At 45.6% G+C, this 26,704-nt stretch overlaps 1 protein-coding gene and 1 pseudogene across 4 annotated transcripts in view; both read right to left on the bottom strand.

The window, feature by feature from the left end:
• Positions 1-143: 143 nt before the first annotated feature.
• Positions 144-7,598, bottom strand: LOC106612243 (pre-mRNA-splicing factor SLU7-like; annotated as a pseudogene). The gene is made up of 8 exons (XR_014378663.1): positions 7,567-7,598; positions 5,349-5,410; positions 5,103-5,264; positions 3,259-3,398; positions 2,830-2,985; positions 2,463-2,567; positions 2,192-2,347; positions 144-1,295 (listed from the first exon to the last, which is right to left on the bottom strand). The product of XR_014378663.1 is annotated as a pre-mRNA-splicing factor SLU7-like (transcript).
• Positions 7,599-13,504: 5,906 nt separating this feature from the next.
• Positions 13,505-26,704, bottom strand: part of LOC106612244 (histone-lysine N-methyltransferase, H3 lysine-36 specific) — a 49,097-nt gene continuing 35,897 nt past the window's right edge. For all 3 annotated transcript variants that reach the window (XM_045724219.2, XM_045724218.2, XM_045724220.2), the window contains exons 19-25: positions 25,065-25,270; positions 24,754-24,866; positions 22,252-22,521; positions 21,692-21,950; positions 21,126-21,232; positions 20,592-20,802; positions 13,505-17,807 (exon numbers count right to left, since the gene is read on the bottom strand). In XM_045724219.2, coding sequence (XP_045580175.2) covers positions 17,065-17,807; positions 20,592-20,802; positions 21,126-21,232; positions 21,692-21,950; positions 22,252-22,521; positions 24,754-24,866; positions 25,065-25,270 — 1,909 coding nt within the window. In that variant the 3' untranslated portion in view covers positions 13,505-17,064. The remainder of the gene's footprint in view (positions 17,808-20,591; positions 20,803-21,125; positions 21,233-21,691; positions 21,951-22,251; positions 22,522-24,753; positions 24,867-25,064; positions 25,271-26,704) is intronic.

The raw sequence follows: 26,704 nt of genomic DNA, 5'->3' as shown, positions 1-26,704 counted from the left end.
CCTACATCACCCATACTTTCAGTGATATGACGAGTCCTCTTTATTTCAGTGCATACTGAGAAAATAATTCACAAACCAAATGGGAATACAATTTGGTTTTCTACAAAATGTCTTTACTCCACCAAATGTCTGAGATAACCAAGAGAAGTCAGGCTGTTTATTGAATATACGCTCCTTTGAAAGTTAATTCTATATTTACAAATATGAAAGAAAACAACATTACTACCACATTAATAGACTTAATAATATAAACTGACTACAATGATCTGAGGAAAAGTAGACTTGAGGGGTAAACATGAAATGAAGAGAGATGGTTGGCTCCAAGTTGAGTTGAGAGGAGGGTGAGAGGAGACAACAGGGGGTACAGGGCTGGGAGGAGAGGGTAGTGTAGAGGAGGAGAGGGTAGAGGGTACAGGGCTGGGAGCAGAGGGTAGGGGGTACAGGGCTGGGAGGAGAGGGTAGGGGGTACAGGGCTGGGAGGAGAGGGTAGTGTAGAGGAGGAGAGGGTACAGGGCTGGGAGGGTAGAGGAGGAGAGGGTAGAGGGTACAGGGCTGGGAGGAGAGGGTAGGGTAGAGGAGGAGAGGGTAGAGGGTACAGGGCTGGGAGGGTAGAGGAGGAGAGGGTAGAGGGTACAGGGCTGGGAGGGTAGAGGAGGAGAGGGTAGAGGGTACAGGGCTGGGAGGAGAGGGTAGGGTAGAGGAGGAGAGGGTACAGGGCTGGGAGGGTAGAGGAGGAGAGGGTAGGGGGTACAGGGCTGGGAGGAGAGGGTAGGGTAGAGGAGGAGAGGGTACAGGGCTGGGAGGGTAGAGGAGGAGAGGGTAGAGGGTACAGGGCTGGGAGGGTAGAGGAGGAGAGGGTAGAGGGTACAGGGCTGGGAGGGTAGAGGAGGAGAGGGTAGAGGGTACAGGGCTGGGAGGGTAGGGTAGAGAAGGAGAGGGTAGGGTAGAGGAGGAGACAGTAGAGGGTACAGGGCTGGGAGGAGAGAGTAGGGGGTACAGGGCTGGGAGGAGAGGGTAGGGTAGAGGGTGAGAGGAGAGGGTATAGGGGTGGGATGAGAGAGTGGAGGGTATACTGTAGGTAGGGGCGAGCATAGAGTATGGGGTTGTCTCTATCACTGTCCCAGCTCCAGGAAGTTGGCCATGGGGTCGTCTTCCCTGGAGCGTTTCATCCTGAAGGCCTCCATCTCCTCCTCCGTGGGCTCCTTGATCTCCTGCAGGCTGTTGTACTTCCTCTTCCCTTCATCCACCTTCATCTCCTCTACCTGCTTCAGACGCACGTCCTCTGCAGCCAGAGCCTGCGGAGAGAGAGAGAGAGAGAGAGAGAGAGAGAGAGAGAGAGAGAGAGAGAGAGAGAGAGAGAGAGAGAGAGAGAGAGAGAGAGAGAGAGAGAGAGAGAGAGAAAGAGAGAGAGAGAAAGAGAGAGGGGAGCGAGCGAGGGGGGAGCGAGCGAGTGAGAGAGGGGGGCGAGAGAGGGGAGCGAGTGAGGAGCGAGCAAGAGCAGGAGAGAAAGCCAGGGAGAGAGAGAGAGGGAGAGCGAGAGAGAGGGAGGGAGGGCGAGCGAGAGGGTGGGTGAGCGAGAGAGGGAGGGTGAGCGAGAGAGAGAGGGCGAGCAAGAGAGAGAGAGGGAGTGCGAGAGAGAGGGTGAACGAGAGAAAGAGAGAGGGTGAGCGAGAGAGAGAAAGAGAGAGAGGTTGAGCGAGAGAGAGAGAGGTTGAGCGAGAGAGAGAGAGAGATGTTGAGCGAGAGAGAGAGAGATGTTGAGCGAGAGAGAGAGAGATGTTGAGCGAGAGAGAGAGAGATGTTGAGCGAGAGAGAGAGAGATGTTGAGCGAGAGAGAGAGAGAGGTTGAGCAAGAGAGAGAGTGAGCAAGAGAGAGAGAGAGAGAGAGAAAGAGAGAGAGAGAGAGAGAGGGAGAGAGAGAGGAGAGAGAGGGAGGGTGAGTGAGTGAGAGGAGAGAGAGGGAGGGTGAGTGAGAGGAGAGAGAGGGAGGGTGAGTGAGAGGAGAGAGAGAGCGAGCGAGCCGGGGAGAGAGAGCGAGAGAGCCGGGGAGAGCGAGAGAAAGCGAGAGAGCGAAAGAGAGAGAGGTTTTGGGGTGAGATATAGTCAGGTAGGAAAACACGCAGGCCAAGGGGTCTGACTAACTACTAGCATGTACATAAACACATGGGCATGCACGCAAGTCAAAGTTCACCTGGTTCAGTTTCTTCTTCTCCTCATCCGAGCCGCTGCTGTCTGAGCCGTGCTTCTTCTTCTTCTTCTCTTTTAGCATCTCCCTGTGAATCTCCAGTAGAGTCTTCAGCTCCTCCTCCTCCAGTCCCTCCTCAAACGGAACACAGGCAGAGGAGCTCTATAGGGGTAGACACCTGTCAATCATCCCCCACAAAAAACAGTGTTTATAATCGACTATGGAAATCACATTACCCAAAGGCTCAAACATGACTGATGAATAGTAGAATAGGGACCGTAGTTTTGATGCCAGCCTCTACGGTGCAGTAGCTCTGTTTGACCATGGAGTGGCAGCACTTGAAGCCCCAACAGCTTTCTCTCCAGTATGACCCTCAGATACACTGCAAGGCAAACAAAAAACACAGAAACCACTAAGTATGCTTATCTGAATAGATGCTACTGTACAGTATTAATACTGTATTTTACAATTTTTTTTTTAGACTTGGAAAAGTTCTTGCAGACTCAAATTGTTATTGTAAAATACTAGCACTGTGCTCCTCCACGAGGGGGCTGTTCAAGAACACTCCAAAAGGTTCCTGTCTAATCGGAGAACGTTCTGACTGTGCTCCTCTCTACGGGGTTAGTCGGTTCTAGACGCCTCACCGCGTGGTTCTGGAGGAGTACGTCCTCTTCGTATTTGGAGCGTGCCACAGCCTTCTCCGACCCCTTCAGCACGGCACCATGACAACTGTACTCCACATAGTCCTCAGTCTGGGCCAGCAGCAGCAGCTCTCTGGGGGGGGGGGGGGGGGGGGGATTTTACCTAACATTGGAATTGAGAGAGATTGAATTAATAGACTGATCTGGAATTAAATATAATTTTACAGGGAGAAGGAACTGAAATGGTGGAATTAATCCAAACCCTGCTGTATGAGGAACTTGAATTCATGTTTATTACATTGATGACACTTTTATGGGCTACACAACTTTCTACATGCAGTTTATTTACATTGAAAATGTTAACTGAAATCTTTGGTCTCTAATGACAAAAAGAGGCTGGTGAGGATGGAGTGCAGTGTATTTATTCTGTACCTTATCCAAGATAGTCTTCTTCTGTTTGTCCTTGAAAACCTCCTTCTTGACCTTGAAGGACTGGTGCAGCAGCTCCACCTTGGTGGGGTCGGCCTGGAGGTGCACCTCAGAGCCCTTATCATTGGCCTCCCACACAAAGACTGGAGAGATGGAGGAGATGAGAGGGGAGGACATGTGTTTAGTTCCATACAATCCCTATCCTAAACTAACTATGAAGAACATTGGCATTGGGAGGCCAGTGTCACGTCCTGACCCTGGTATGAGGTCATTTTTCCCTAGTAGATTGGTCAGGGCGTGACAGGGGCAGCTGTCTATCGTTGTCTCTGATTGGAAGCCATACTTAGGCAGCCTGTTTTTCATGGGGTTTTGAGGGTGGTTGTTTCCGTTTAGTCTAGTGTACCTGACAGGACTGTTGTTGGTCGTTTGTTGTTTTGTTGTTAAAGTGTATTCATTAAAGACACAGAATGAGCACTATACACGCTGCGCCTTGGTCTCCATTCAACGACCCCTATGACAGAACCACCCACCGTAAAAGGACCAAGCAGCGTGAGAGAAGGTACCTGGAGTCGTGGACGTGGGAAGAAATCCTGGATGGGAAGGGACCCTGGAGCCAGGCTGGGGAGTATCGTCGCCCGAAGGAGGAATTGGAAGAAGCCAAGAGGGAGCGACGGTGTTATGAGGCGCTGTATCCTCCAATAGGGGAGGCGAAGAGGGGAGTTTGGCGAGGTCAGGGGCGAGGTCAGGGGGGAGCCCTGATCTAACTTCCCGGGCATTTCGGAGAGAGTCATGGAGTAAACCAGAGCCAGTCGGGGACTCAAGCGCGGAGCACGACGCTAGATTCCGGAGAGAGGTACTGGCGGAAAGGGCACGGCGGAGCAGGCGCGCAAAGGTGTGAGCAATGCAGTATGGAGTGATGCGCACTATGTCGCCCATACGCACTCACAGTCCGGTGCGGTCGATACAAGCTCCTCAACGTTGCCGTGCAAGAGTTGGCCGGCAGCCAGGGAAAAGTGCGCCGGCTCAACGTATCTGGCCTCCAGTGCGGCTCTCCGGCCCAGGATATCCTACGCCTGCTCCACGCACGGTACCCCGCATTCCCCAGCACAGCCCAGTTCGTCCTGTGCCAGTGCACCGCCCTTGCCGGGCTAGAGTCAGCATCGAGCCAGTACGGGTTGTGCTAGCCGTAAGCGCCAGACCTCCAGTAAACCTCCAGGGCCCAGTACGTCCGGTGCCTGCTCCGCGCACTCTCCCTCCAGTGCGCACCCATAACCCGGTACGGCCGGTGCCTGCTGTGAGCACTCGGCCCTTAGTGCGTCTCCCCAGTCCGGTGAGACCGATTCCTGCTCCACGTAAAAAGCCTCAAGTGATAATCGATGGTCCGACACCTGTAAGGATGATCCATGGCACTAAGCCTCTAGTGATGATCCATGGCCCGGAGCCTGTAGGGACATTCCATGGCACGAAGCCTGAAGAGGTAATCCATGGCCCGGAACCTGAGGAAAGAATCCTTGGCAAGAAGCCTGGAGGGATTCTAAATGGTCCGGAGCTTGTAAGGATAAACCATGGCACGATGCCTGTCGGAATAATCCATGGCCCAGCACCTGTAGTGAGAATCCAAGGTAAGAAGCCTCCAGTGATGATCCTTGGCGCGGAACCTATAGAAATGATCCTTGGCGCGGAACCTATAGAAATTATCCTTGGCGCGGAACCTATAGAAATGATCCTTGGCGCGGAACCTATAGAAATGATCCATGGCATGGAGTCAGCAGCAACGGTCATTAGTCCGGAGCCTCCGGCGACGCTCCTCAGCCCGGGGCCTCCAGCGACGCCTTCCAGTCCGGGGCCTCCAGCGGCGCCTTCCAGTCCGGGGCCTCCAGCGGCGCCTTCCAGTCCGGGGCCTCCAGCGGCGGTCTGCAGCCCAGAGCCTTCAGCGGCAATCTGCAGCCCAGATGCTTCAGCGGTGGTCTGCAGCCCAGATCCTCCAGCGGCAGCTTGGAGGTCGGAACCTTCAGTGGTGGTCTACAGCACAGTGATTCCGGTAAGGATCTACAGTCCGATTCCTCCAATAATGATCCAAAGGCCTATGTTACAGAAGCGGAGGGATCTGCGGGCGGAATGGAGGTTACGCCCTGAGCCAGAGCCACCTCCGTTGCTGGAGGATCGGGAGAAGAGGAAGGTTCTGGGTGGAGCACATGAGCCGCCATAGACTGTTGTCACCCTCCCTGCCCTCCCTTTGTGTTTGGGGTTGTTGTTGTTGTTGGGTTTTTTGGTTTGGGTGCAGTCGGAGTCTGCACCTTTGGGGGGGGGGTACTGTCACGTCCTGACCCTGGTATGAGGTCCTTTTTCCCAAGTAGACTGGTCAGGGCGTGACAGGGGGGTGTTTTGTCTATGTGTTTTGGGTTTTCTAAGTTGTCATTTTCTATGTTGTGGCCAGGTATGGTTTCCAATCAGAGGCAGCTGTCTATCGTTGTCTCTGATTGGAAGCCATACTTAGGCAGCCTGTTTTTCATGGGGTTTTGTGGGTGGTTGTTTCCGTTTAGTCTAGTGTACCTGACGGGACTGTTGTTGGTCGTTTGTTGTTAAAGTGTATTCATTAAAGACACAGAATGAGCACTATACATGCTGCGCCTTGGTCTCCATTCAACGACCCCTATGACAGCCAGCTCTATGGATACCATTTTATGAGCCTTAAACATGGGGAGAAGTTGGGATATACCACTAATTCTCCTGGGAGATATTGAGAAAAAAAATGAACAAAGATGGTTTAGTATGAAGATATGTAGAAACTGGTTCTCCAATAGAATTCCCAGATCACACTTGTAAGCGATGTCATGGCAACGTTAGCTAGCTAAGGTCATGTGCAGAAACACATAAAAATCGGGTCTAAACGGTCGTGTCGCACTGAACTGCGTCGTCAAAACAAGGCACTACTTCGATATAAAAAGTATTGTTGACGAAAATGAAAACGTGTCCGTTTGTCACTTTCACGAGGTTGGAGTAAAAACATGTTCAGCTACTTAAGGGATACTTCTGGATTTTGGCAATGAAGCCCTTAATCAGATGAACTTGTGGATACCATTTGTCTCTGCGTGCAGTTTGAAGGAAGTTGCAATTGCTAACTAGCGTTGACTGGAAATCTATGAGAACAGCTAGCATGACGCTAGTTAGTTTTAAGAGCCAATGCTAACTCTAGACTTCCTTCATTGTGGACACAGAGACATAAAAATGGTATCCACGTGTTCATCTGACTCTTGGGAAGGCTTCATTGCCAAAATCCTGAAGTATCACTTTAAGACATTGTCTCAAATGAAGGTTGTGCCTTTAAAAAAATCGAGAAAATTAACAATTAAGAAATTCTTACACTTCTCAAACCCTGGTCTGGTCTGCCGAGTACGCTTCCAAAGCATTCCCGGAAGTCTTGCGATGTTGAGTCTGTGTTTAGAAAGTCTGTGATATGAATCAGAAAGAAAACCCAGCTGGGTTGTGGGCAGGAAAGAGAAACTGATTCACGCTGTGTCTGGGCCATGGTCACGGTGTCTCCAGAGCAACGTGCAAAGTTGTCTCCTGCGAACCCCTCACTGCCAAATAAACACGAGGGAGAAGGACACACATTTAGGAACACAGGCGATCTCAGTGACGGCAAAACATTCTCTCACACACACACACACGTCAAAGACACAGTGAAAGAAAAGATAAGCACTGTCACGTCAGCATTCATGTATTTAGTGATTTGGAACATGTAAATTACAAAATCATAACATGTGGTTTAAGACTCATGATATGTAATTAGAGATTCATGACATGAAGTTACAGACTGTTAAGGAACAGTAACCTGCTCTTCAAACACCATGTCAGTGTTCTGATAGGGGTTTACTAATGTAGTTTACAGACCATTAGTTAAATAGTGCTGAGCGATTAGTACTCGGTCGGTTTTAATAATCACGTTTTTTTTCTTCGATTTCTCACATTAAATACACTATGCATTGTGGGTTGAATGCTGTAACAACACAGAATAAAACTATTAGTACAAGTCCCATGATGGTAGTGTCTGCCCATTACTACTCATCATTTATTAACCATAATTTATTTACATGAATAAAATATTTCAGTTGTGTATATCACATAGTTTTTTTGGATAACTTTATTATTTCATTCCAAGTCCTCGTAGCATTGAGATCACAAAAAAAACTAAATGGAATTCAAATAGCAAAACAAATTTCGGTTAAATCCTTAAAAAAAAAAGTTGAACGAAAAATAACCTGTGTTGGTTAGTCGCTCAAAACTACAGTTAAAGGAACTGTAACCTACTCTTCAATGTTCTGGTAGGGGTTCCCTCTCATGGCTCGTGTCTTGGGGGTCGTAGTAGGCCGAGTCTTGATATAGATTTCTCAAGTACTACGGGTCACAATAATACTTCATCAAAACTTGTCATCATCAAAACTTGTCATAATTACAAATGTGTAACTTCTATGGGTGATGAGGGGGAGAACAGATTGAGATGCCTAATGTAGCACGGCTCACAAAACACCTTCAATGGGTATGACTGGACTCACTATAGCGATGTCTTCTCTGATAAGCAAGTAACATGTATTAATGGACTCACCTTAGCGATGTCTTCTCTGATAAGCAGGTAACATGTATGACTGGACTCACCTTAGCGATGTCTTCTCTGATAAGCAGGTAACATGTATGACTGGACTCACCTTAGCGATGTCTTCTCTGATAAGCAGGTAACATGTATGACTGGACTCACCTTAGCGATGTCTTCTCTGATAAGCAGGTAACATGTATGACTGGACTCACCTTAGCGATGTCTTCTCTGATACACAGGTACAGTTGAAGTCGGAAGTTTACATAAACAAGTTTTAATGACTCCAACCTAAGTGTATCAACCAATCCACACATTTCTTGTTAACAAACTATAGTTTTGGCAAGTCGGTTAGGACATCTACTTTGTGCATGACACAAGTAATTTTTCCAACAATTGTTTACAGACAGATTATTTCACTTATAAGTCACTGTATCACAATTCCAGTGGGTCAGAAGTTTACATACACTAAGTTTACTGTGCCTTTAAACAGCTTGGAAAATTCCAGAAAATGATGTCATGGCTTTAGAAGCTCCCGATAGGCTAATTGACATCATTTGTCACGTCCTGACCATAGTGAGTGGTTATTTTCTATGGTAGAGTGGTCAGGACGTGACAGGGGGTGTTTGTCTGTTTTTGTATGTCTATGTTCAGTTTCTAGTTTTGCATTTCTATGTTGATGTTGTTTGGCATGACCTCCAATTAGAGGCAGCAGGTTGTCGTTGTCTCTAATTGGAGGTCCTATTTAAGTTGATGTTTGTCCCACATGTGTTTGTGGGCGATTATTCGTTGTGAGTGTATTTGATCCTCCTGCGTCACGGTTTGTTGTTTTGTGTATATTTTGAAGTGTTTAATTGTTGCATTCGGTTTCACTGGTTAAATAAATATGTGGAACTACGAAAACGCTGCATCTTGGTCCGCTCCTTCTAACAGCTGTGACATAATTTCAGTCAATTGGAGGTGTACCTGTGGATGTATTTCAAGGCCTACCTTCAAACTCAGTGCCTCTTTGCCTGACATCATGGGAAAATCAAAAGAAATCAGTCAAGACCTCAGAAAATAAATTGTAGAACTCCACAAGTCTGGTTCATCCTTGGGAGCAATTTCCAAATGCCTGAAGGTACCACGTTCATCTGTACAAACAATAGTACGCAAGTATAAACACCGTGGGACCACGCAGCCGTCATACCACTCAGGAAGGAGACGCGTTCTGTCTCCTAGAGATGAACATACTTTGCTGCGAAATGTGCGAATCAATCCAAGAACAGCAAAGGACCTTGTATAGATGCTGGAGGAAACAGGTACAAAAGTATCTATATCCACAGTAAAACGAGTCCTATATCGACATAACCTGAAAGGCCGCTCAGCCAGGAAGCAGCCACTGCTCCAAAACCGCCATAAAAAAGCCAGACTACGGTTTGCAACTGATCCTAACTGACCTAACACAGGGAATTTTTACTAGGATTAAATGTCAGGAATTGTGAAAAACTGAGTTGAAATGTATTTGGCTAAGGTGTATATAAACTTCCAACTTCAACTGTAACATGTATGACTGGACTCAGCTTAGCGATGTCTTCTCTGATACGCAGGTAACATGTATGATTGGACTCAGCTTAGCGATGTCTTCTCTGATACGCAGGTAACATGTATGACTGGATGACTAGCAGCTCGAGAGCAACCTTACCTGCCGATCTATAAATTACGTCTCTGTAATCTAGCATGAGTAGGATGCTCATCTGAATCAGGGTTAGTTGGCAGCTGATGTGAAAGAGGAGCGATTACAATAGAGGAAACCAAGTCTAGATTTTACTTTAGCCTGCAGCTGTGCTATGTGCTGAGAGAAGGACAGTGTACAGTCTAGTCATACTCCCAAGTACTTGTATGAGGTGATTACCTCAAGCTCTGAACCCTCAGAGGTAGTAATCACACCTGTGGAGAGAGGGGCATTCTTCTAACCAAACCACATGACCTTTGTTTTGGAGGTGTACAGAACAAGGTTAAGGGTAGAGAAAGCTTGTTGGACACTAAGAAAGCTTTGTTGTAGAGCATTTAACACAAAATTAGCAGAGGGGCCAGCTGAGTATACGACTGTATCATCTGCATATGAATGGATGAGAGAGCTTCCTACTGTCTGAGCTATATTGTTGATGTAAATTGAGAAGAGCGTGGGGCCTAGGATTGAGCCTTGGGGTACTCCCTTGGTGTCAGGCAGTGACTGAGACAGCAGATTTTCTGACTTTATACACTGCACTGTTTGGAAGAGGTAGTTAGCAAACCAGGCCAAAGACCCCTCAGAGACACCAATACTCCCTAGTCAGCCCACAAGAATGGAATGGTCTACCGTATCAAAAGCTTTGGCCAAGTCAATAGAAATAGAGAAAACCAAGTCTAGATTTAACTTCAGCCTGCAGCTTTGATATGTGCTGAGATAAGGACAGTGCACCGTCTTGCCATACTCCCAAGTACGTGTATGAGGTGACTACCTCAAGCTCTAAACCCACATAGCTGGATGAGTCACCTAGCTACCATTAAACGAATACGTGGATTTCATAAAGTGCTACATATTCTTGTAGGGATATGTGGTTGATGGTGGAGCTAGCTGGCTTGAAGTTATTGACAAAAACAAAGGTTGGCTGGTTAGCTAACTTTGGCGACGAAGGTATGACGACAAAACTAGACCGTACAACTCACTCTAGATAAAATGCATGTTTTGCTTACCTTGACAGGATCACCAAAATTAAAGACCTAGATAAGATTCCTAGCTATCGACTTGTGTTTCCAACATGAATGTTCCTATTTCACAAACCAGGAAGTGACGTCATATCAAAACAAGACAGGAAGAGGAAGAGAGAGTCCCAAATTGGCGCAAAATCGGTCTCCCTCCATCAGGTGGCGTTTTTTCGCCCACCATGCAAGGGTTTTTTGTACGGAGGTAGAATTTGGTCAACAACAAAAAAATATGGATTATTTGCTTCGTGAGGTTTATTTGATCGAATAGAAGTTTCGTAACGTTTAAGTTCTTACGAGTGTATTGATATAAGTAGGACACGTGACATCCCGGCAACTTTGAGAAAAAAAACACTTTATATCGGCGTTGTCTCGATGGCTATGCATATTCAGGTCATGAGGCTCGTAGGATAGCGTCTGTCGCCATTGAATACAGGTGGTTGACGTCAACAACCCTCATCGAATATTCATTAAAAAAAGGAGACAGCACGTCGTGTCGCTTTGTGGACAACGACTCCAATTGTTAGGGCGGAGAGACATGTGTGTCACAAACGTTGTTGTATGTAGACCAAAACACAGCGGGTATGTGAATGCTCATCTTCCTTTTATTGAAGAAAAAAACAAAACAAACGACGAAACAGTCCTGTAAGGTGCTCAGACTATACACGGAAACAACCACCCACAAACACAAGAGAAAATTAACCCACTTAAATATGGTCTCCAATTAGAAGCAACAACAACCAATTGTGGTTGACCTCTAATTGGAGGTCGTTCCCAAAACTAACAGATATAGAAAAACTAGAAAACACACATAGAAATAGAAAACATAGAACATAAACCAAAAACCCCGAAACACACTAAACAAAACACCCCCTGCCACGCCCTGACCACACTACAATAACAAACAACCCCTTTTACTGGTCAGGACGTGACACTACCCCCCCCAAAAAAGTGCACCGAAACACAAAACCCCACAAAAAAATAAAAAAAATAAAGGGAGGGTGGCTACCGTCACCGACGGCTCCTGTGCTACACCCCCCCCCCCCCCTCCCCAATCCTCCAACTACGGAGGTGGCTCAGGCTCCGGCTTTAGTCCCCATCCTAACCTGCCCACCCCCCTTGAAGGCTCATGGCTGTAGACCACTGCTAAAGGCTCATGGCTGAGGCGCGTCTCTGCAGGCTCCGGACTGTGGGCCGTCACTCGCCGGAAGCAAGCTCCGGACGGGGCACTGTCGCCGGAAGCAAGCTCCGGACGGGGCACTGTCGCCGGAAGCAAGCTCCGGACGGGGCACTGTCGCCGGAAGCAAGCTCCGGACGGGGCACTGTCGCCGGAAGGAAGCTCCGGACGGGGCACTGTCGCCGGAAGGAAGCTCCGGACGGGGCACTGTCGCCGGAAGCAAGCTCCGGACGGGGCACTGTCGCCGGAAGGAAGCTCTGGACGGGGACTGCGCACTGAAGGCCTGATGCGTGGGGCTGGCTTTGGAGGCGCCAGACTAGTGACACGCACCACAGGGCTAGTGCGAGGAGCAGGAACAGGACGTACTGGACTGGGCAGGTGCACTAAAGGCCTGGTGCGTGGGGCTGGCTTTGGAGGCGCCAGACTAGTGTCACGCACCACAAGGCTAGTGCGAGGAGCAGGAACTGGATACACTGGGCCTTGACTACGCACTGGAGGTCTGGAGCGCACAGCCTGCACAACCCGTCCTGGCTGGATTGTTACTGTAGCCCGGCACGGGCGGAGTTCTGGCACAGGGCGAACTGGGCTGTGCTGAGGCATGATGGCTGCCGTGCGTAGAGCAGGCGCAGAGTAGCCTGGGCCTAGGAGACGCACTGGTGGCCAGATGTATTGAGCAGGCAAACTTCTCCCTGGCTGGATGCCCACTCTAGCACGGCACTTGCGGGGGGCTGGTATCACCCGTACCGGACTGTGTGTGCGGATGGGCGAGACCGTGCGCACTTCCGCATAGCACGGTGCTCTCACCACCAAACGCTCCCCATAATAAGCACGAGGAGTTGGTTCAGGCCTATTGCCTGACTTACTCCAACTCCCCGTGTGCCCCCCCAAAAAATGTTTTTGGGGCTGCCTCCTCACCTCCTGAAATGGAGGATATAGTGCCTCGTACCTCCGACGCTCAGCCTTTGCTGCCTCCAGCTCCTCCTTCGGGCGCCGGTACTCCCCAACCTGGTGCCATGGTCCTGCCCCATCCAGGATCTCCACCCAGGTCCATGACTCCCTATACTCTTCCTGCTGCTCCTTCCTCCGCTGCTTGGTCCTTCGTTGGTGGGTGGTTCTGTCACAAACGTCGTTGTATGTAGACCAAAACGCAGCGGGTATGTGAATGCTCATCTTCCTTTTATTGAAGAAAAAAACAAAACAAACGACGAAACAGTCCTGTAAGGTGCTCAGACTATACACGGAAACAACCACCCACAAACACAAGAGAAAATTAACCCACTTAAATATGGCCTCCAATTAGAAGCAACAACAACCAGCTGCCTCTAATTGGAGGTCGTTCCCAAAACTAACATAGATATAGAAAAACTAGAAAACCCACATAGAAATAGAAAACATAGAACATAAACCAAAAACCCCGAAACACACTAAACAAAACACCCCCTGCCACGCCTTGACCACACTACAATAACAAACAACCCCTTTTACTGGTCAGGACGTGACAATGTGTCTTGTCAGCATATCCATACTCTTTGCATATGACTTCTCCAAACCGTTGCGGTTGCGCTGAGCCAGAGTTGTATGAAGTGTTCGCCGCTGAGTGGAAAGTTTATAATGACACATTTGTCCTTTTAATAATGATTAATTTAATAATTTTAAAATATGTAAATCAGCAAATATTTTTAGCTTATCTGCTTTTCTTTTTTCAAAAGGGAAGGAAAAGTGAGTCATTGAAAAAAATGACAAAAACTAAAATGTTCTATTGTGAAACTTTACTTATAATATTTATTATACACAAGGGAGTACAGTTCAGTTCATGAGTCTTCTCAACATGGCAGCAATAAACATATCCCCTGTTTCTTCAGATAATCTATTTCTGTGTTTCATCTCTCATTAAAAAAAAAAAAAAAAACAGGAGGGGCCAGAGAACTCGTTGAAGTAGACCTGTTGGCAAACATCATCATCACAAAACACAAAGAAAAAAACAAAGTAAGAAAAATATAATAATATAGGTTTGATACATACAAAACTAGCCAACCAAAACATACATATATTTCACTGCCTGGATGTCAAGTCAAGAGTGAGACAGAAATATTTGTTGACACATTATTAGGCATGCCATGTAAACATGGTAGTGCTTCTGTTTGGGAATTCAGTACATCATTTTCTCATTTAGTTGATATGTGTTGGACCCAATTGATTGTTTTAAAAGGCTGAATATTCCGGATTGTAAGGCCAATTGTCCAGTGATTCTCATGTTGACATTCTAATTCTAAACATCAATTTAACCAATTGTAAAATTCATGAAAATGTTCTAATTTCATTTAAAAATCATTAGATGAGACTCATGCGAAGGATTGTTATTTCATGGAATTTAACCATAACCAGCAACCAAACCAACTGGACCCGTGTGTTTTGTGCGTTGGAAGTGTGCTGCTACATGTTCGAATGCCGAACTTAAACAGCAGAACATTACACAAAATGTATGATCTGAAGGTCTGGGAACAACCTTTCTAGAATGTAGAGACGTTTCAGAACGCTTCACAGCTTCATTGTGATGATAAACCATCCTGTTGGAAAAGCTGCCCGATGAATCAACATTAAGTTATGACAGAAAACATGAGACATTCTGCTTGGCTCTTCAGTTAACCAGAGATGATAAACCATGTATTTTAGTGATGCAAGCCACCAGCCTTCCAGCGAGACCATGCAGAGTCTATACTAAGGGGTTTGTGTTAAAATGTTTACAGCACCACAACAGTCAATTCAGAGGTATAAAACGCTACTTTATAAAACTCTAAAACACTGTTCTTTAGGCCATGAGACAATACATGACAAGTATCGCTTGATTCTATAACAGCAGACAGGTGCGTGCACTCAAACATACACCACGTTCACTCATAATATAAACTTTCACATCATCTCCCAAACAGACAACACATTTTCCTGCCAGATGTGATCATTGAATGACCTATGATGATGGAGCATGGTGATGGAATCAGAACTTGAATTTGTTCTAATTCTGTGGATGGAACGGTAACGTAAGCCATAAAGTGAGGTCAAAACATTGATGTGCGCACAACTAACAGGAGTGATGTTCTGAATTCTTGGAATGTTTCTGTTTGTCCAGCCATAACCATCTTAACATAATGAACAATCTGGGATCTTAAGTATGGATTGAGAGTCTTATCATCATAATCTTTCGCTGTAGACAAAAAGTGTTTTCTTTACCGTTTACAAGAGATGCACTTCAGATTTCAAGATTGTGTTGATTTGTAACAATGTTATATATCCAAACCAGAAGTTGGTTATGCTGTTTTATAATCAGTGATCATTGAGAGCATATCGTTCATTATTCTTGATAACTGGTGTCAGGGAAATTGCAAGATTGTTATAATGCTTGTATTGCATTATAATGGTTGTTTTATTCGACAGAATAGAGTATTCTGTTAGCTATTGTGTGTGTGTTCTACTGACGATGGGCCTCTATGAGATAGCACTGACAGAGGAGATTTACGATGTCTTTGGGTGATAAAACCTAAAGAGCATTCCAGAGAACATGAGGTAATGTTTCTGTTCTATACCGTACCGGGGGGGACGATTCCAGTTTGGAGTAGGAGGACCAGACACTGGTCTATACAATGAAAACTGTTGACACAGCAGATGCTGTCTGCTATGTATTATAGATATCTTTCATACAAATCTTAACCTTGTGACCCATTCTATGTATCTGTTGTTCATCATGTAGGTTGAAAGGGGTGTATCTTTGCTATAAAAGATCTCAGTAGCCATTGTGCTCTCAATGGTTCATTAGAAATAGGGAATCGTTGAAAGTCAGTGCTATTGCAAAGCTCTTATTATTAAAGATGTAGATTAAGTATAACTCTGACTGGTGTGATAAGTTTGTCTCTCCTCATTTGATAGTAAAGAAATAAACCACCAGACTGGTCGAGCTTCTAACTCAAACATCATGTCTACACCGGCCCCGCACGTGCGTGCGCCATCGTGGGAGTGTTGATTTTGTCTACTCGAACCAGACGAGTGACATGCAGGTTAAAATAACAAAACCAACTGTGATCCAACTATATTCATTTGGGGACAGGTCAAAATACACATGAAACATTCATGGACAATAAGTTGGATAGCTGTTGTTAGCTAGTTTGTCCTGGGAGATGAACAGTGGGTTGTTATTTTACCTTCTCATGTATATGTGTTCCCATTCTTAGGTTGTCCTTGGGAGAACTTTGACCGAGGTCATACAACAATTGTGTGCATCTCCATTCCGGCGTATAATCCACAAATAAAAAGGGAAACCTAGTAAGTTAACTTTAATTAATATCTCCAGGTTTCTCCTTTCAAGCAAACATGTGGGGTTGTATCTTCATGTAAACCAATAAGGAGACGGGAGATGTGAGATTTACAGCGTGTCTCAAATAGAACCAAGTTCTATTTCAGCGGATGGCATCGAAGACGTTAGTTGGCGCGTGCAAGCAGTGTGGATGAAATGATTGAATTTGTACATTTATTTTGCAATGGTCACACATGCAACATGTCCGGTATAGTCAGGGTGTGGCTGAGTGAGGCTGCCCATTCTTTTCTGTTTTCCAATTGTAAAAAAACTAACTTTTGAGAGAAGAAAAACAGCACCAGTCACTAATAACATATCAACAGATGGACCAGAGGCTGACCAGAGCAGATACTAATAACATATCAACAGATGGACCAGAGGCTGACCAGAGCAGATACTAATAACATATCAACAGATGGACCAGAGGCTGACCAGAGCAGATACTAATAACATATCAACAGATGGACCAGAGGCTGACCAGAGCAGATACTAATAACATATCAACAGATGGACCAGAGGCTGACCAGAGCAGATACTAATAACATATCAACAGATGGACCAGAGGCTGACCAGAGCAGATACTAATAACATATCAACAGATGGACCAGAGGCTGACCAGAGCAGATACTAATAACATATCAACAGATGGACCAGAGGCTGACCAGAGCAGATACTAATAACATATCAACATATGGACCAGAGGCTGACCAGAGCAGTCCCCCCAGCCCCTTAGCACCAGTTTATATCCCACACTGTGCTATGCTATGCTATGCTGGGCATAGAAAGGCAATGCAGTGCGAATACAAAGGCAGATTCGTATTTCGCTTGGCACCACCAGGACAATCTCTCATTGTCAGTCCATCAGAATGTCACTAGAGAGATGAGAGCTAGAGAAAAAGTATTTTCGTAGAGATGGAAGACGGAATGGAAGACGGAATGGAAGATAAGGGGGAGGGATGTAAACAGAGTTCATTTCTCTTCATCCTCCACCCTCCCCCACTCCTCCTCTACCTCCCCCTCATCGTCTGGCTCCTCCTCCATGTAGTCCCCCCAGGTGTCATACACATCTCCCCCTTCCTCCTCTCCTAGTCTGCCCTCATACTGCTCATCTTCCTCCTCAACTACCTCCATCGCCTCTCCTTCCTCCTCGTCCTCTCCTTCCTCCTCCTCTTCTTCATCCTCTTCTAATCCACGCACCTGTCCATCTTCCAGCTCTCTATCCTCCTCCTCCTCTTTCACATCCTTGTAGGAGGAGGGGGGAGAAGGAAGGGAGAAATGCAGTATTTGACTATCAGACATGTTGGGACTGCTAGGGGGTCCGTAGGAGGAGGTATTGGAGTTCTGGGAGGTGTTGAGGAACAAGCTCCCTGTAGGGGGCAGTAGCGAGTCCTGGGTCAGGTCTGGGGAAACTGTGGAGGGGATAGAACCAGCAGTGGTGGAACCAGGCCTGGGTGGGACCAGACCCAGGGGGTGGGTGAGGAGGTGGGGGAGAGGCATGCCCCCAGGAGGTACATACTCCCTGATCTCCCCTGGTTCCAGGGGCTCGGGGCCACAGGGGTCGTGATCGTTGCAGGCGAGCCGTCCGTCTACCTTAGAGATGAAGAGCAAGCCCTCACGGTGCTGCGTGCAGAAGGAGCTGGGACACATCTCACAGAAGGAGGCCGCTTCATGACCGCAGACGTCACACTGGTGCCAGGGGCACTCCCAACGGCCTTAGAATAGACACAGAATCAGTGTTACAACAGAGATCATCAGACACATTCCTAGATCCTTACAGTCCTTCAGGAAACGCCAGCTTTGAGAATTGAACAAAAAGCAAAAACTACTAATATGACTTCTTTCCTTCTCCGATGTACTAAATCAACTACAAATAGACAACACAATAGGTCTAGGGTTTCAAGCTCTGGTTGATTTCATATTTAATGATATTGAATTGTGTTTGGCTGTCAAAGCAACTAAATATGAACATTTAAAGGAGATGCATCTTCTGCTTGTATAATTCCATCTGTGTCACTGACAGTCTGGCTTTAATTCCAGTTGGTCTACAAATTAACAATTGATATGTTAAATTCACATCTCCATCTCAACCAAAAATCAAAGTTGAAAGAATTAAAGGCCAGACTAAGTCAGTGGTACAGATGGAACTATCCAAGCAGAAGAGACATCTCCTTCAAAATGTTGATATTTGGTTGTGTTGACAACTCAACACATTTCAATATCACTTTTAAAATACAATAAATAGCCTATTGTCATGACTGTCCTGATCAGGTCAGGGTACAGGAGACCACCACCCTACAGATTATCTCCCAAACCCCCAACAGAGGAGGAGAGATCTAGGGGTCTGAAGATGTGGGGGGTTTTATGACACCTCACGCCCATAATAAACCTTAGGCCACTGAGAAATTCCTTTGTCCTCTCACTATGGAGAACTGGCCTCAGAACATTAAACATGCAATAAAGGGACTTTGGAACAATGGTTTCCGTCAGCCACAATGGTGGTCATGACGAGAGGTGGAATATGAAAATGTATGTAACTTTTGAATTGTTATTAAAGGTTAAGAGATGACGTTATTATGAAAACATTGTACCTTTAAGAGTTTTCCCAGTATATGCCTGATGTTTATACATTGTACGTTGTGTGGAAAATATCCAAATCAAAGAGAATGTTTTGGTAAAGATGAGATGTGAAGGTAGTGTCTAAAATAGGATTTTAGTCAAATCTAGGCCTTGCCCCTTAACTTGGTCCGCCCAGAGAATTGCCCTAAAGGCGGTTACGCCCACTTCTGACCCAAGGGTATAAGACAGGAGAGTGAAGAATTAACATATCAGACTAATTGACCCCAAGCTGCAGCGAAGGTCTAACAAAGTCAACGAACCCCAAAACGAAACACAAGGTTGAAGACAAAGAAATCTTTTCTACACGAGCTACGGACGAGTAGCTGTGTCTAAGCGGGTGAATTCAAGCCGAACCACCCAGTCTCCACTCTCCATTAAATCGGGGTATCTACACCGTTCGAGTCCGAAGCTGTGAGCTCTGAGCTACAGAGCTGTCTGTCCTCAGAAGACCCCTTTCAGATCAAGGGCGAGGGATCAGACCACTTAGCCAAGAAGGACACTGACATCGTGAGGACAACCAGAGAGTTGCGCCGGAGAAGTGCGTCATTGAGAAGCCTAAACGACCCACGCGGAGCTTCCCACCTGAGACCTCCAACACGTAATTACATCATTATATTCTGACCCATAAGAGCGGCAGTTCGGGGCAAGGCTAGGTTTAAATAAGCATAGCTGATACATGAACCCAAATGTATATTTCTCTCGTGTACTTCCTTTGTTTCTCTCTCTTTTTAAATCCCCATTTTGGGTAACACGCGCCATAGTGTGTTGGCCCGTTATACTAAGTCCTAATCAATAGCTAGACTGTGTTTTGTGTATGTGTATTTTTATCATCATTTTAGCTTGCTAGTAAATAAATAATCAACTAAGATTGGTGTGGTAAACTCTTCCGTGCAGATTCCCGGATTATGCGACGTTCAGAATGAGACTGTAGAGGAAATTGATTAATTTAGCGACTGTTGTAAAATCGATATTCTGATATCCTTTGAGATAATTTGGGAAATAGAAACTCAATCAAAATACTGTTCCCATGGTGCCCCAGGTTGATGAGTTAATAATGGCTTGATTCATTGCTTAATTCATTTAATCACTCAATTATAAACCGTTAATCATTCGATGAGCAGCAGTCGTCACATTAACTAATACAACGTCACGACACTATTAACTTCTCAACAAGTTAACAGACTATATGTGAATTAGCCACGAAATCCCTAGTTTGAATGCGACTGTTTTCTGAAATTTCCCCTACATTTCCCCTCATGTGGACCAGCACCCTAGCAATTTGAGTTTCAGCCAATTAGCTCCAGCCCCTCACCATTTGAGTGACAGCTAGCAAGACGCGCACACACAGTAGAGCGAGAGAACAATGGTATGCTGCACTTCAGAACTACTGACTAAAAAGTATACAAAAGTACCAGAAAATATCTTTATGGCTATCTTACAAACTAATGTAAAAATTCTACCTTAAAATGAGTAAAGCATTTATGGCCACGTTTTGAGAATAGTGTAACTACATATTTATTCTTATGTAATCATATAAAGCTGTTTGTGTGTTGAGATGGTTGAAAGCATAGTGATGAACACATTGGAAATTCAACTACATTTTGGCTGTATTTTTGAGTGGTGAATATAGGTTTTAATCTCATTGATCTACGTCTCAACCAAATATTACGTAATTATCCACATTGAAATGATGTGGAGTGCCCAGTGGGAAGTTACACACACCCCCCATGTCCAAATCCCTTGCTGATGAGTTCTAATGACACAAAAATCTGCAGACTACAACCTCTTAGGCAAGTCCCATACAAAATCACACACAATATAACAGCCATTTTGTGTCAACGAGCTTCCATGGGGAGGTGGTTTCTCGCCCCTTCACTCACCTGCAGGTCTCTTGGCCAGGTTGAGACAGTCTGCGTGGTAGACCTTGGGACATCCTGGCTTCTTACAGGACACAATCTGTCCTCCGTCCCCACAGCTGAAACACCCGTCTTCCCTCTCCTTCGTCACCTCCAGCTGAGGCTTCCTCTTCACCAGAACCTTCTTCTTGCCTTCCTTTAGTTCCCTTCTTTCCCGTGCTTTAGACGGCTGGTTCTGGGAGACAGACACACGTACACACAGGTCATTACTTTAGACTGCTATATTCCCCAGTCTACCTTTAGACTGCTATATTCCCCAGTCTACCTTTAGACTGCTATATTCCCCAGTCTACCTTTAGACTGCTATATTCCCCAGTCTACCTTTAGACTGCTATATTCCCCAGTCTACCTTTAGACTGTTATATTCCCCAGTCTACCTGTCCTTTTTATAGTATAACTCATCATCACACAGTAAACAACTAAAAACACTTACTGTAGATTCCTTTAGATAAATTCAAATGTTTTGTATGTTGACATTTGTTAGTCTCAGAGCCTTACCTTTGGTCGGACCCCCAGGAACCCAGAGCAGTTGGGCGCTCCACATTTACACACTGTCTTCCCGTTACCAAGACACTCCAGGTTGTAGTTGAAGGTCAGCTCCACACCTGCTCAGAAATAAAAATACACTGCCAGGTACTGTACAGGTAGCTTTACAAATTACAAAGATAATTTTGGTCACAAGCCCTTGTGCCTGAAGAATGGAAATGGAACCAGGCTCGGGGCAGGGGACGGCTCCGGGTAGTTACAGAAAGGGACTGGCCCGGAGGCGTGGGACGGCTCCAGGAATTAGTCACAGAAATGGGACTAGGCTCCAGGAGTTAGTTACAGAAATGGGACTAGGCTCCAGGAGTTAGTTACAGAAATGGGACTAGGCTCCAGGAGTTAGTTACAGAAATGGGACTAGGCTCCAGGAGGTAGTTACAGAAATGGGACTAGGCTCCAGGAGTTAGTTACAGAAATGGGACTAGGCTCCAGGAGTTAGTTACAGAAATGGGACTAGGCTCCAGGAATTAGTTACAGAAATGGAACCCGGCTCCAGTAGGTTTGTTGGTACTTCTTCTGACCTTCGGGGATGTCCTCCAGGGCAAAGAGCCCCACCCTGGTGTCTCCGTTTACCGTCCACTTCTGGGTCTCACAGTTGGGCTGGCAGCAGTGATTCATGAACCTCGCCTGGTTCCCCTTGGGTCCAGCGTCTATGATCCGGTCCTTGTCCAGAGTAAGCATGTAGAAGTTACAGATGTCGTTCTCTTGAGCATGTTTGATCCTGGCTCTGCACTCCTCCTCGTCTATCACCTCCCCCACGTACTCATTCACAAATGCACCCTGAGAGAGGGAGAAGAGCACAGACTCAGGTTATAATCCAGCTGATACACAACCCCTTTTACACCAGACACAGCGGTATGGAGGCTAAATATACTACTGTATGTCCACCTCTTATAACAGACACAAACAAAGGATAATCAGGTAAAAAGGGCCTTGGAATTGAATTGAAAATACTTTATTTATCCCACAAGGGGGCAATTATGTAGGCAGCCGTGCACAACTGTAGTGGGACAAGGTTCTCTAAACAAAACAAACACAACGGGAGCTGTTTTGTGTTGTAGTTTGATGCCCTAGTCTGTACCTTCTTGATGTCGGAGACGCCCCGTAGCCCCCAGCCTCGTGACAAGGTCCTGAAGATCTCCACCTGGGTGTACTGTCTCTTGGTGTAACTCTGGTTCAGACACCTCTCCCCTGCCAGACACACCTGAGGGTTGCACTCATACATCAACATGCGGTTGATACACTCGGAGTCCATGCCACACGGGCTCTCATCAGACGCCTTGCAGTTACAGCGCGGCACCTCCGATAGGTCCGCCGTGATGATCTGGACCTTGCCAATTGGTCGGTTCACCTGAGAAGAATAAGCACTTGAGGTAAGCGGATGCAATTCAAAGTTTTGCGTGAATTATGCATGGAGAAGGTTTAAAGGGGCGGTACCTTGAGGTGTCTGTAGGGAGGAGGTTTAAAGGGGCAGTACCTTGATGTGTCTGTAGGGAGGAGGTTTAAAGGGGCAGTACCTTGATGTGTCTGTAGGGAGGAGGTTTAAAGGGGCAGTACCTTGATGTGTCTGTAGGGAGGAGGTTTAAAGGGGCAGTACCTTGATGTGTTTGTAGGGAGAAGGTTTAAAGGGGCAATACCTTGATGTGTCTGTAGGGAGGAGGTTTAAAGGGGCAGTACCTTGATGTGTCTGTAGGGAGGAGGTTTAAAGGGGCAGTACCTTGATGTGTCTGTAGGGAGAAGGTTTAAAGGGGCAATACCTTGATGTGTCTGTAGGGAGAAGGTTTAAAGGGGCAGTACCTTGATGTGTCTGTAGGGAGGAGGTTTAAAGGGGCAATACCTTGATGTGTCTGTAGGGAGAAGGTTTAAAGGGGCAGTACCTTGATGTGTCTGTAGGGAGAAGGTTTAAAGGGGCAATACCTTGATGTGTCTGTAGGGAGGAGGTTTAAAGGGGCAGTACCTTGATGTGTCTGTAGGGAGGAGGTTTAAAGGGGCAGTACCTTGATGTGTTTGTAGGGAGAAGGTTTAAAGGGGCAATACCTTGATGTGTCTGTAGGGAGGAGGTTTAAAGGGGCAATACCTTGATGTGTCTGTAGGGAGGAGGTTTAACCTGTTTAGGATAGGGGGCAGTATTGACACGGCTGGATAAAAAACATACCCGATTTAATCTGGTTACCACTCCTACCCAGTAACTAGAATATGCATATACTTATTACATATGGATAGAAAACACCCTAAATTTTCTAAAACTGTTTGAATGGTGTCTGTGAGTATAACAGAACTCAAATGGCAGGTCAAAACCTGAGAGATTCCTTTACAGGAAGTGGCCTGTCTGACCATTTCTTGAACTTCTTTTCCATCTCTATCATTTACTAAGGATCTCTGCTCTAACGTGACACTTCCCACGTCGTCCATAGGCGCTCAGAGCCCGGGAAAAAACAGAATGTCGTCATTCCAGCCCCAGGCTGAAACACATTATCGCCTTTCTCAAGTGGCCGATCAAGGGACACTGGGCTTATGCTCGTGACCCCGACCGCCCCCGCCTTTGGGATTTTTTCCTCTGTTTGCCGAAAAGGAGATTCCCTGTCGGAATATTATCGCTTTTCTACGAGAAAAATGTTGTAAAAATTGATTTTAAACAGCGGTTGACATGCTTCGAAGTACGGTAATGGAATACTTAGAATTTTATTGTCACGAATTGCGCCATGTGCGTGACACTTCTTTACTATTTCGGATAGTGTCTGGAATGCACGAACAAAACGCCGCTATTTGGATATAACGATGGATTATTTTGGACCAAACCAACATTTGTTATTGAAGTAGCAGTTCTGGGTGTGCATTCTGACGACGACAACAAAAGGTAATCAAACTTTTATAATAGTAAATATGATTATGGTGAGTGCTAAACTTGCCGGGTGTCTAAATAGCGAGCCCGTGATGCCTGGGCTATGTACTTAGAATATTGCAAAATGTGCTTTCACCAAAAAGCTATTTTAAAATCGGACATATCGAGTGCATAGAGGAGGTCTGCATCTATAATTCTTAAAATAATTGTTATGCTTTTTGTGAACGTTTATCGTGAGTAATTTAGTAAAATGTTAGCGAATTCCCCGGAAGTTTGCGGGGGGTATGCTAGTTCTGAACGTCACATGCTAATGTAAAAAGCTGGTTTTTGATATAAATATGAACTTGATTGAACAAAACATGCATGTATTGTATAACATAATGTCCTAGGGTTGTCATCTGATGAAGATCATCAAAGGTGAGTGCTGCATTTAGCTGTCTTCTGGGTTTTGGTGACATTATATGCTGGCTTGAAAAATGGGTGTCTGATTATTTCTGGCTTGGTACTCTGCTGACATAATCTAATGTTTTGCTTTCGTTGTAAAGCCTTTTTGAAATCGGACAGTGTGGTTAGATTAACGAGAGTCTTGTCTTTAAATGGCTGTAAAATAGTCATATGTTTGAGAAATTGAAGTAATAGGATTTTTAACGTTTTGAAAATCGCGCCACAGGCTTGCAGTGGCTGTTACGTAGGTGGGACGAATTCCTCCCGCCTAGCCTAGAGAGGTTAAAGGGGCAATACCTTGATGTGTCTGTAGGGAGGAGGTTTCTTGTCATTCCTCCTGTCCTCCTGAAGCTGTCTCATCTCCTTCTCAGCCTGAAGCGCTATAAACCGCTCAGCTGTTTCATTCAGAGCTGAAAGGAAACGGAAGTTAGCGTTATCAGCTAGCTAATATATTTCAAATGGTAAGCTTTCAGCCCTGCCATGTGGTACCTGGAAACATCTCTATTGTTTAAGAATTAGGAAAGGCTCTTCAACATTTCTTCCTAAAATGAAGTCTACTGTTTGTTATATATTCCATTATAACCAGGTAAAGGAGGTTTCTTTCTGACCTTTCTTGTAGATGGCGTCACAACCCTTCCCCATCTTGTCCTTGTTGTTGGCATCTCCCTCCATGTAAGGGAAGACTCTGGCCTGATAGGTCCAGGCGTAGTCCTTAGAACCAAAGAACTGAACGGGGAACTCCCCCACCTCGTGTTTCATACGGAGGATCTTCTCTGGGACGTTCTTAGGAAGACACACCTCTGCAGGCCACCACCTGAACAAAGGAGAGGAGATTTTACATGATACATTGTGCTTACAAAACATTAGGAACACCTGATCCTTCCATGACATAGACTGACCAGGTGAATCAAGGTGAAAGCTATGATCTCTTATTGATGTCACCTGTTAAATCCACTTCAATCAGTGTAGATGAAGGGGAGGAGACAGGTTAAAGAAGGATTTTTAAGCCTTGAGACAATTGAGACATGGATTGTGTATGTCTGCAATTCAGAGGGTGACTGGGCAAGACAAAAGATTTAAGTGCATTTGAACGGGGTATGGTAGTAGGTGCCAGGCACACTGGTTTGTGTCAAGAACTGCAACGCTGCTGGGTTTCACACTCAACAGTTTCCCATGTTTATCAAGAATAGTCCACCACCCAAAGGACATCCAGCCAACTTGACACAACTGTGGGAAGCATTGGAGTCAACATGGGCCAGCATCCCTGTGGAACACTTTCAACTCCTTGTAGAGTCCATGCCCCGACGAATTGAGGCTGTTCTGAGGTCAAAAGAGGGGGGTGTTACAATGGCTGTGGCGGTAATGACATTTTGTCTGCCGGTTAGTGTCATGCAAAAGACTACCAAGTCTCACTGTAATTTACCGTTAATTAACAAACACGTTTAGCATCTCCAGGCCTCCATGCATACAAGCCTCTGATGTGTACCTTTGGAACATCTACATTTAAATAAAAGGTTAAATAATGTTTTTTTTTTTTTTTTTCAAGTCTAATAAATCTATTTAATATACACCATCACAATACATTCATTATTTATTTTAGGCAGGTCTAAAGAAACGTTATGAAATTAAGAAATGTTATTTCAGAACAACAGAATATGAGTTAGCCTACTGAATGTAATTTGGCTATGCGTCATGCTGTAGGCTAGTTAATTTAGCAGACAAGATATGCTTATAAGTCCCGTGCCAATATTTTATATTGTATGGTTTTATAGTAAGAAGCATATTTTTTCCATTCCGGAGCGAGTGCGTGTATGAAGTAGCTATGTAAAAGGGATCATTTGAAACAAGTCCTATACACTAGATTTAGAGTTATTTGGCAACTTTAGCTGTGCATGATACAAACCTTAGAATGTCTTAGATGCTGACCACACCGCGCGCGTCACGTGTGCGATCGTTGCAAAATAAATGTTCAATCATTGCACCCACACTGCTCGTGCTCGTCAACGAGCGTCTGCTTTGCCAAGCGCTAAAATAGAAGTCAGTTCTATTTGTGACACTGAATGCGGTCCAAGTCTTGCCTCTCCCATCTCCTCATTGGTTTATAGAAGCATATAGCCACGTGCCATCTCCTCATTGGTTAGACCCACATGGGTGATTGAAAGATGAACTGAGGTCGGTCGCTAGGACGTGATAATACACCTTATTATGAAAGTTAGATGCCAATCGCCAAGAACAAAAAGCCTGGAAG

The sequence above is a fragment of the Salmo salar genome, chromosome 09, assembly GCF_965601325.2.
Source record: "Salmo salar chromosome 09, fSalSal1, whole genome shotgun sequence".
Taxonomy (NCBI): domain Eukaryota; kingdom Metazoa; phylum Chordata; class Actinopteri; order Salmoniformes; family Salmonidae; genus Salmo; species Salmo salar.
This window is presented reverse-complemented; position numbering and strand designations above follow the sequence as displayed.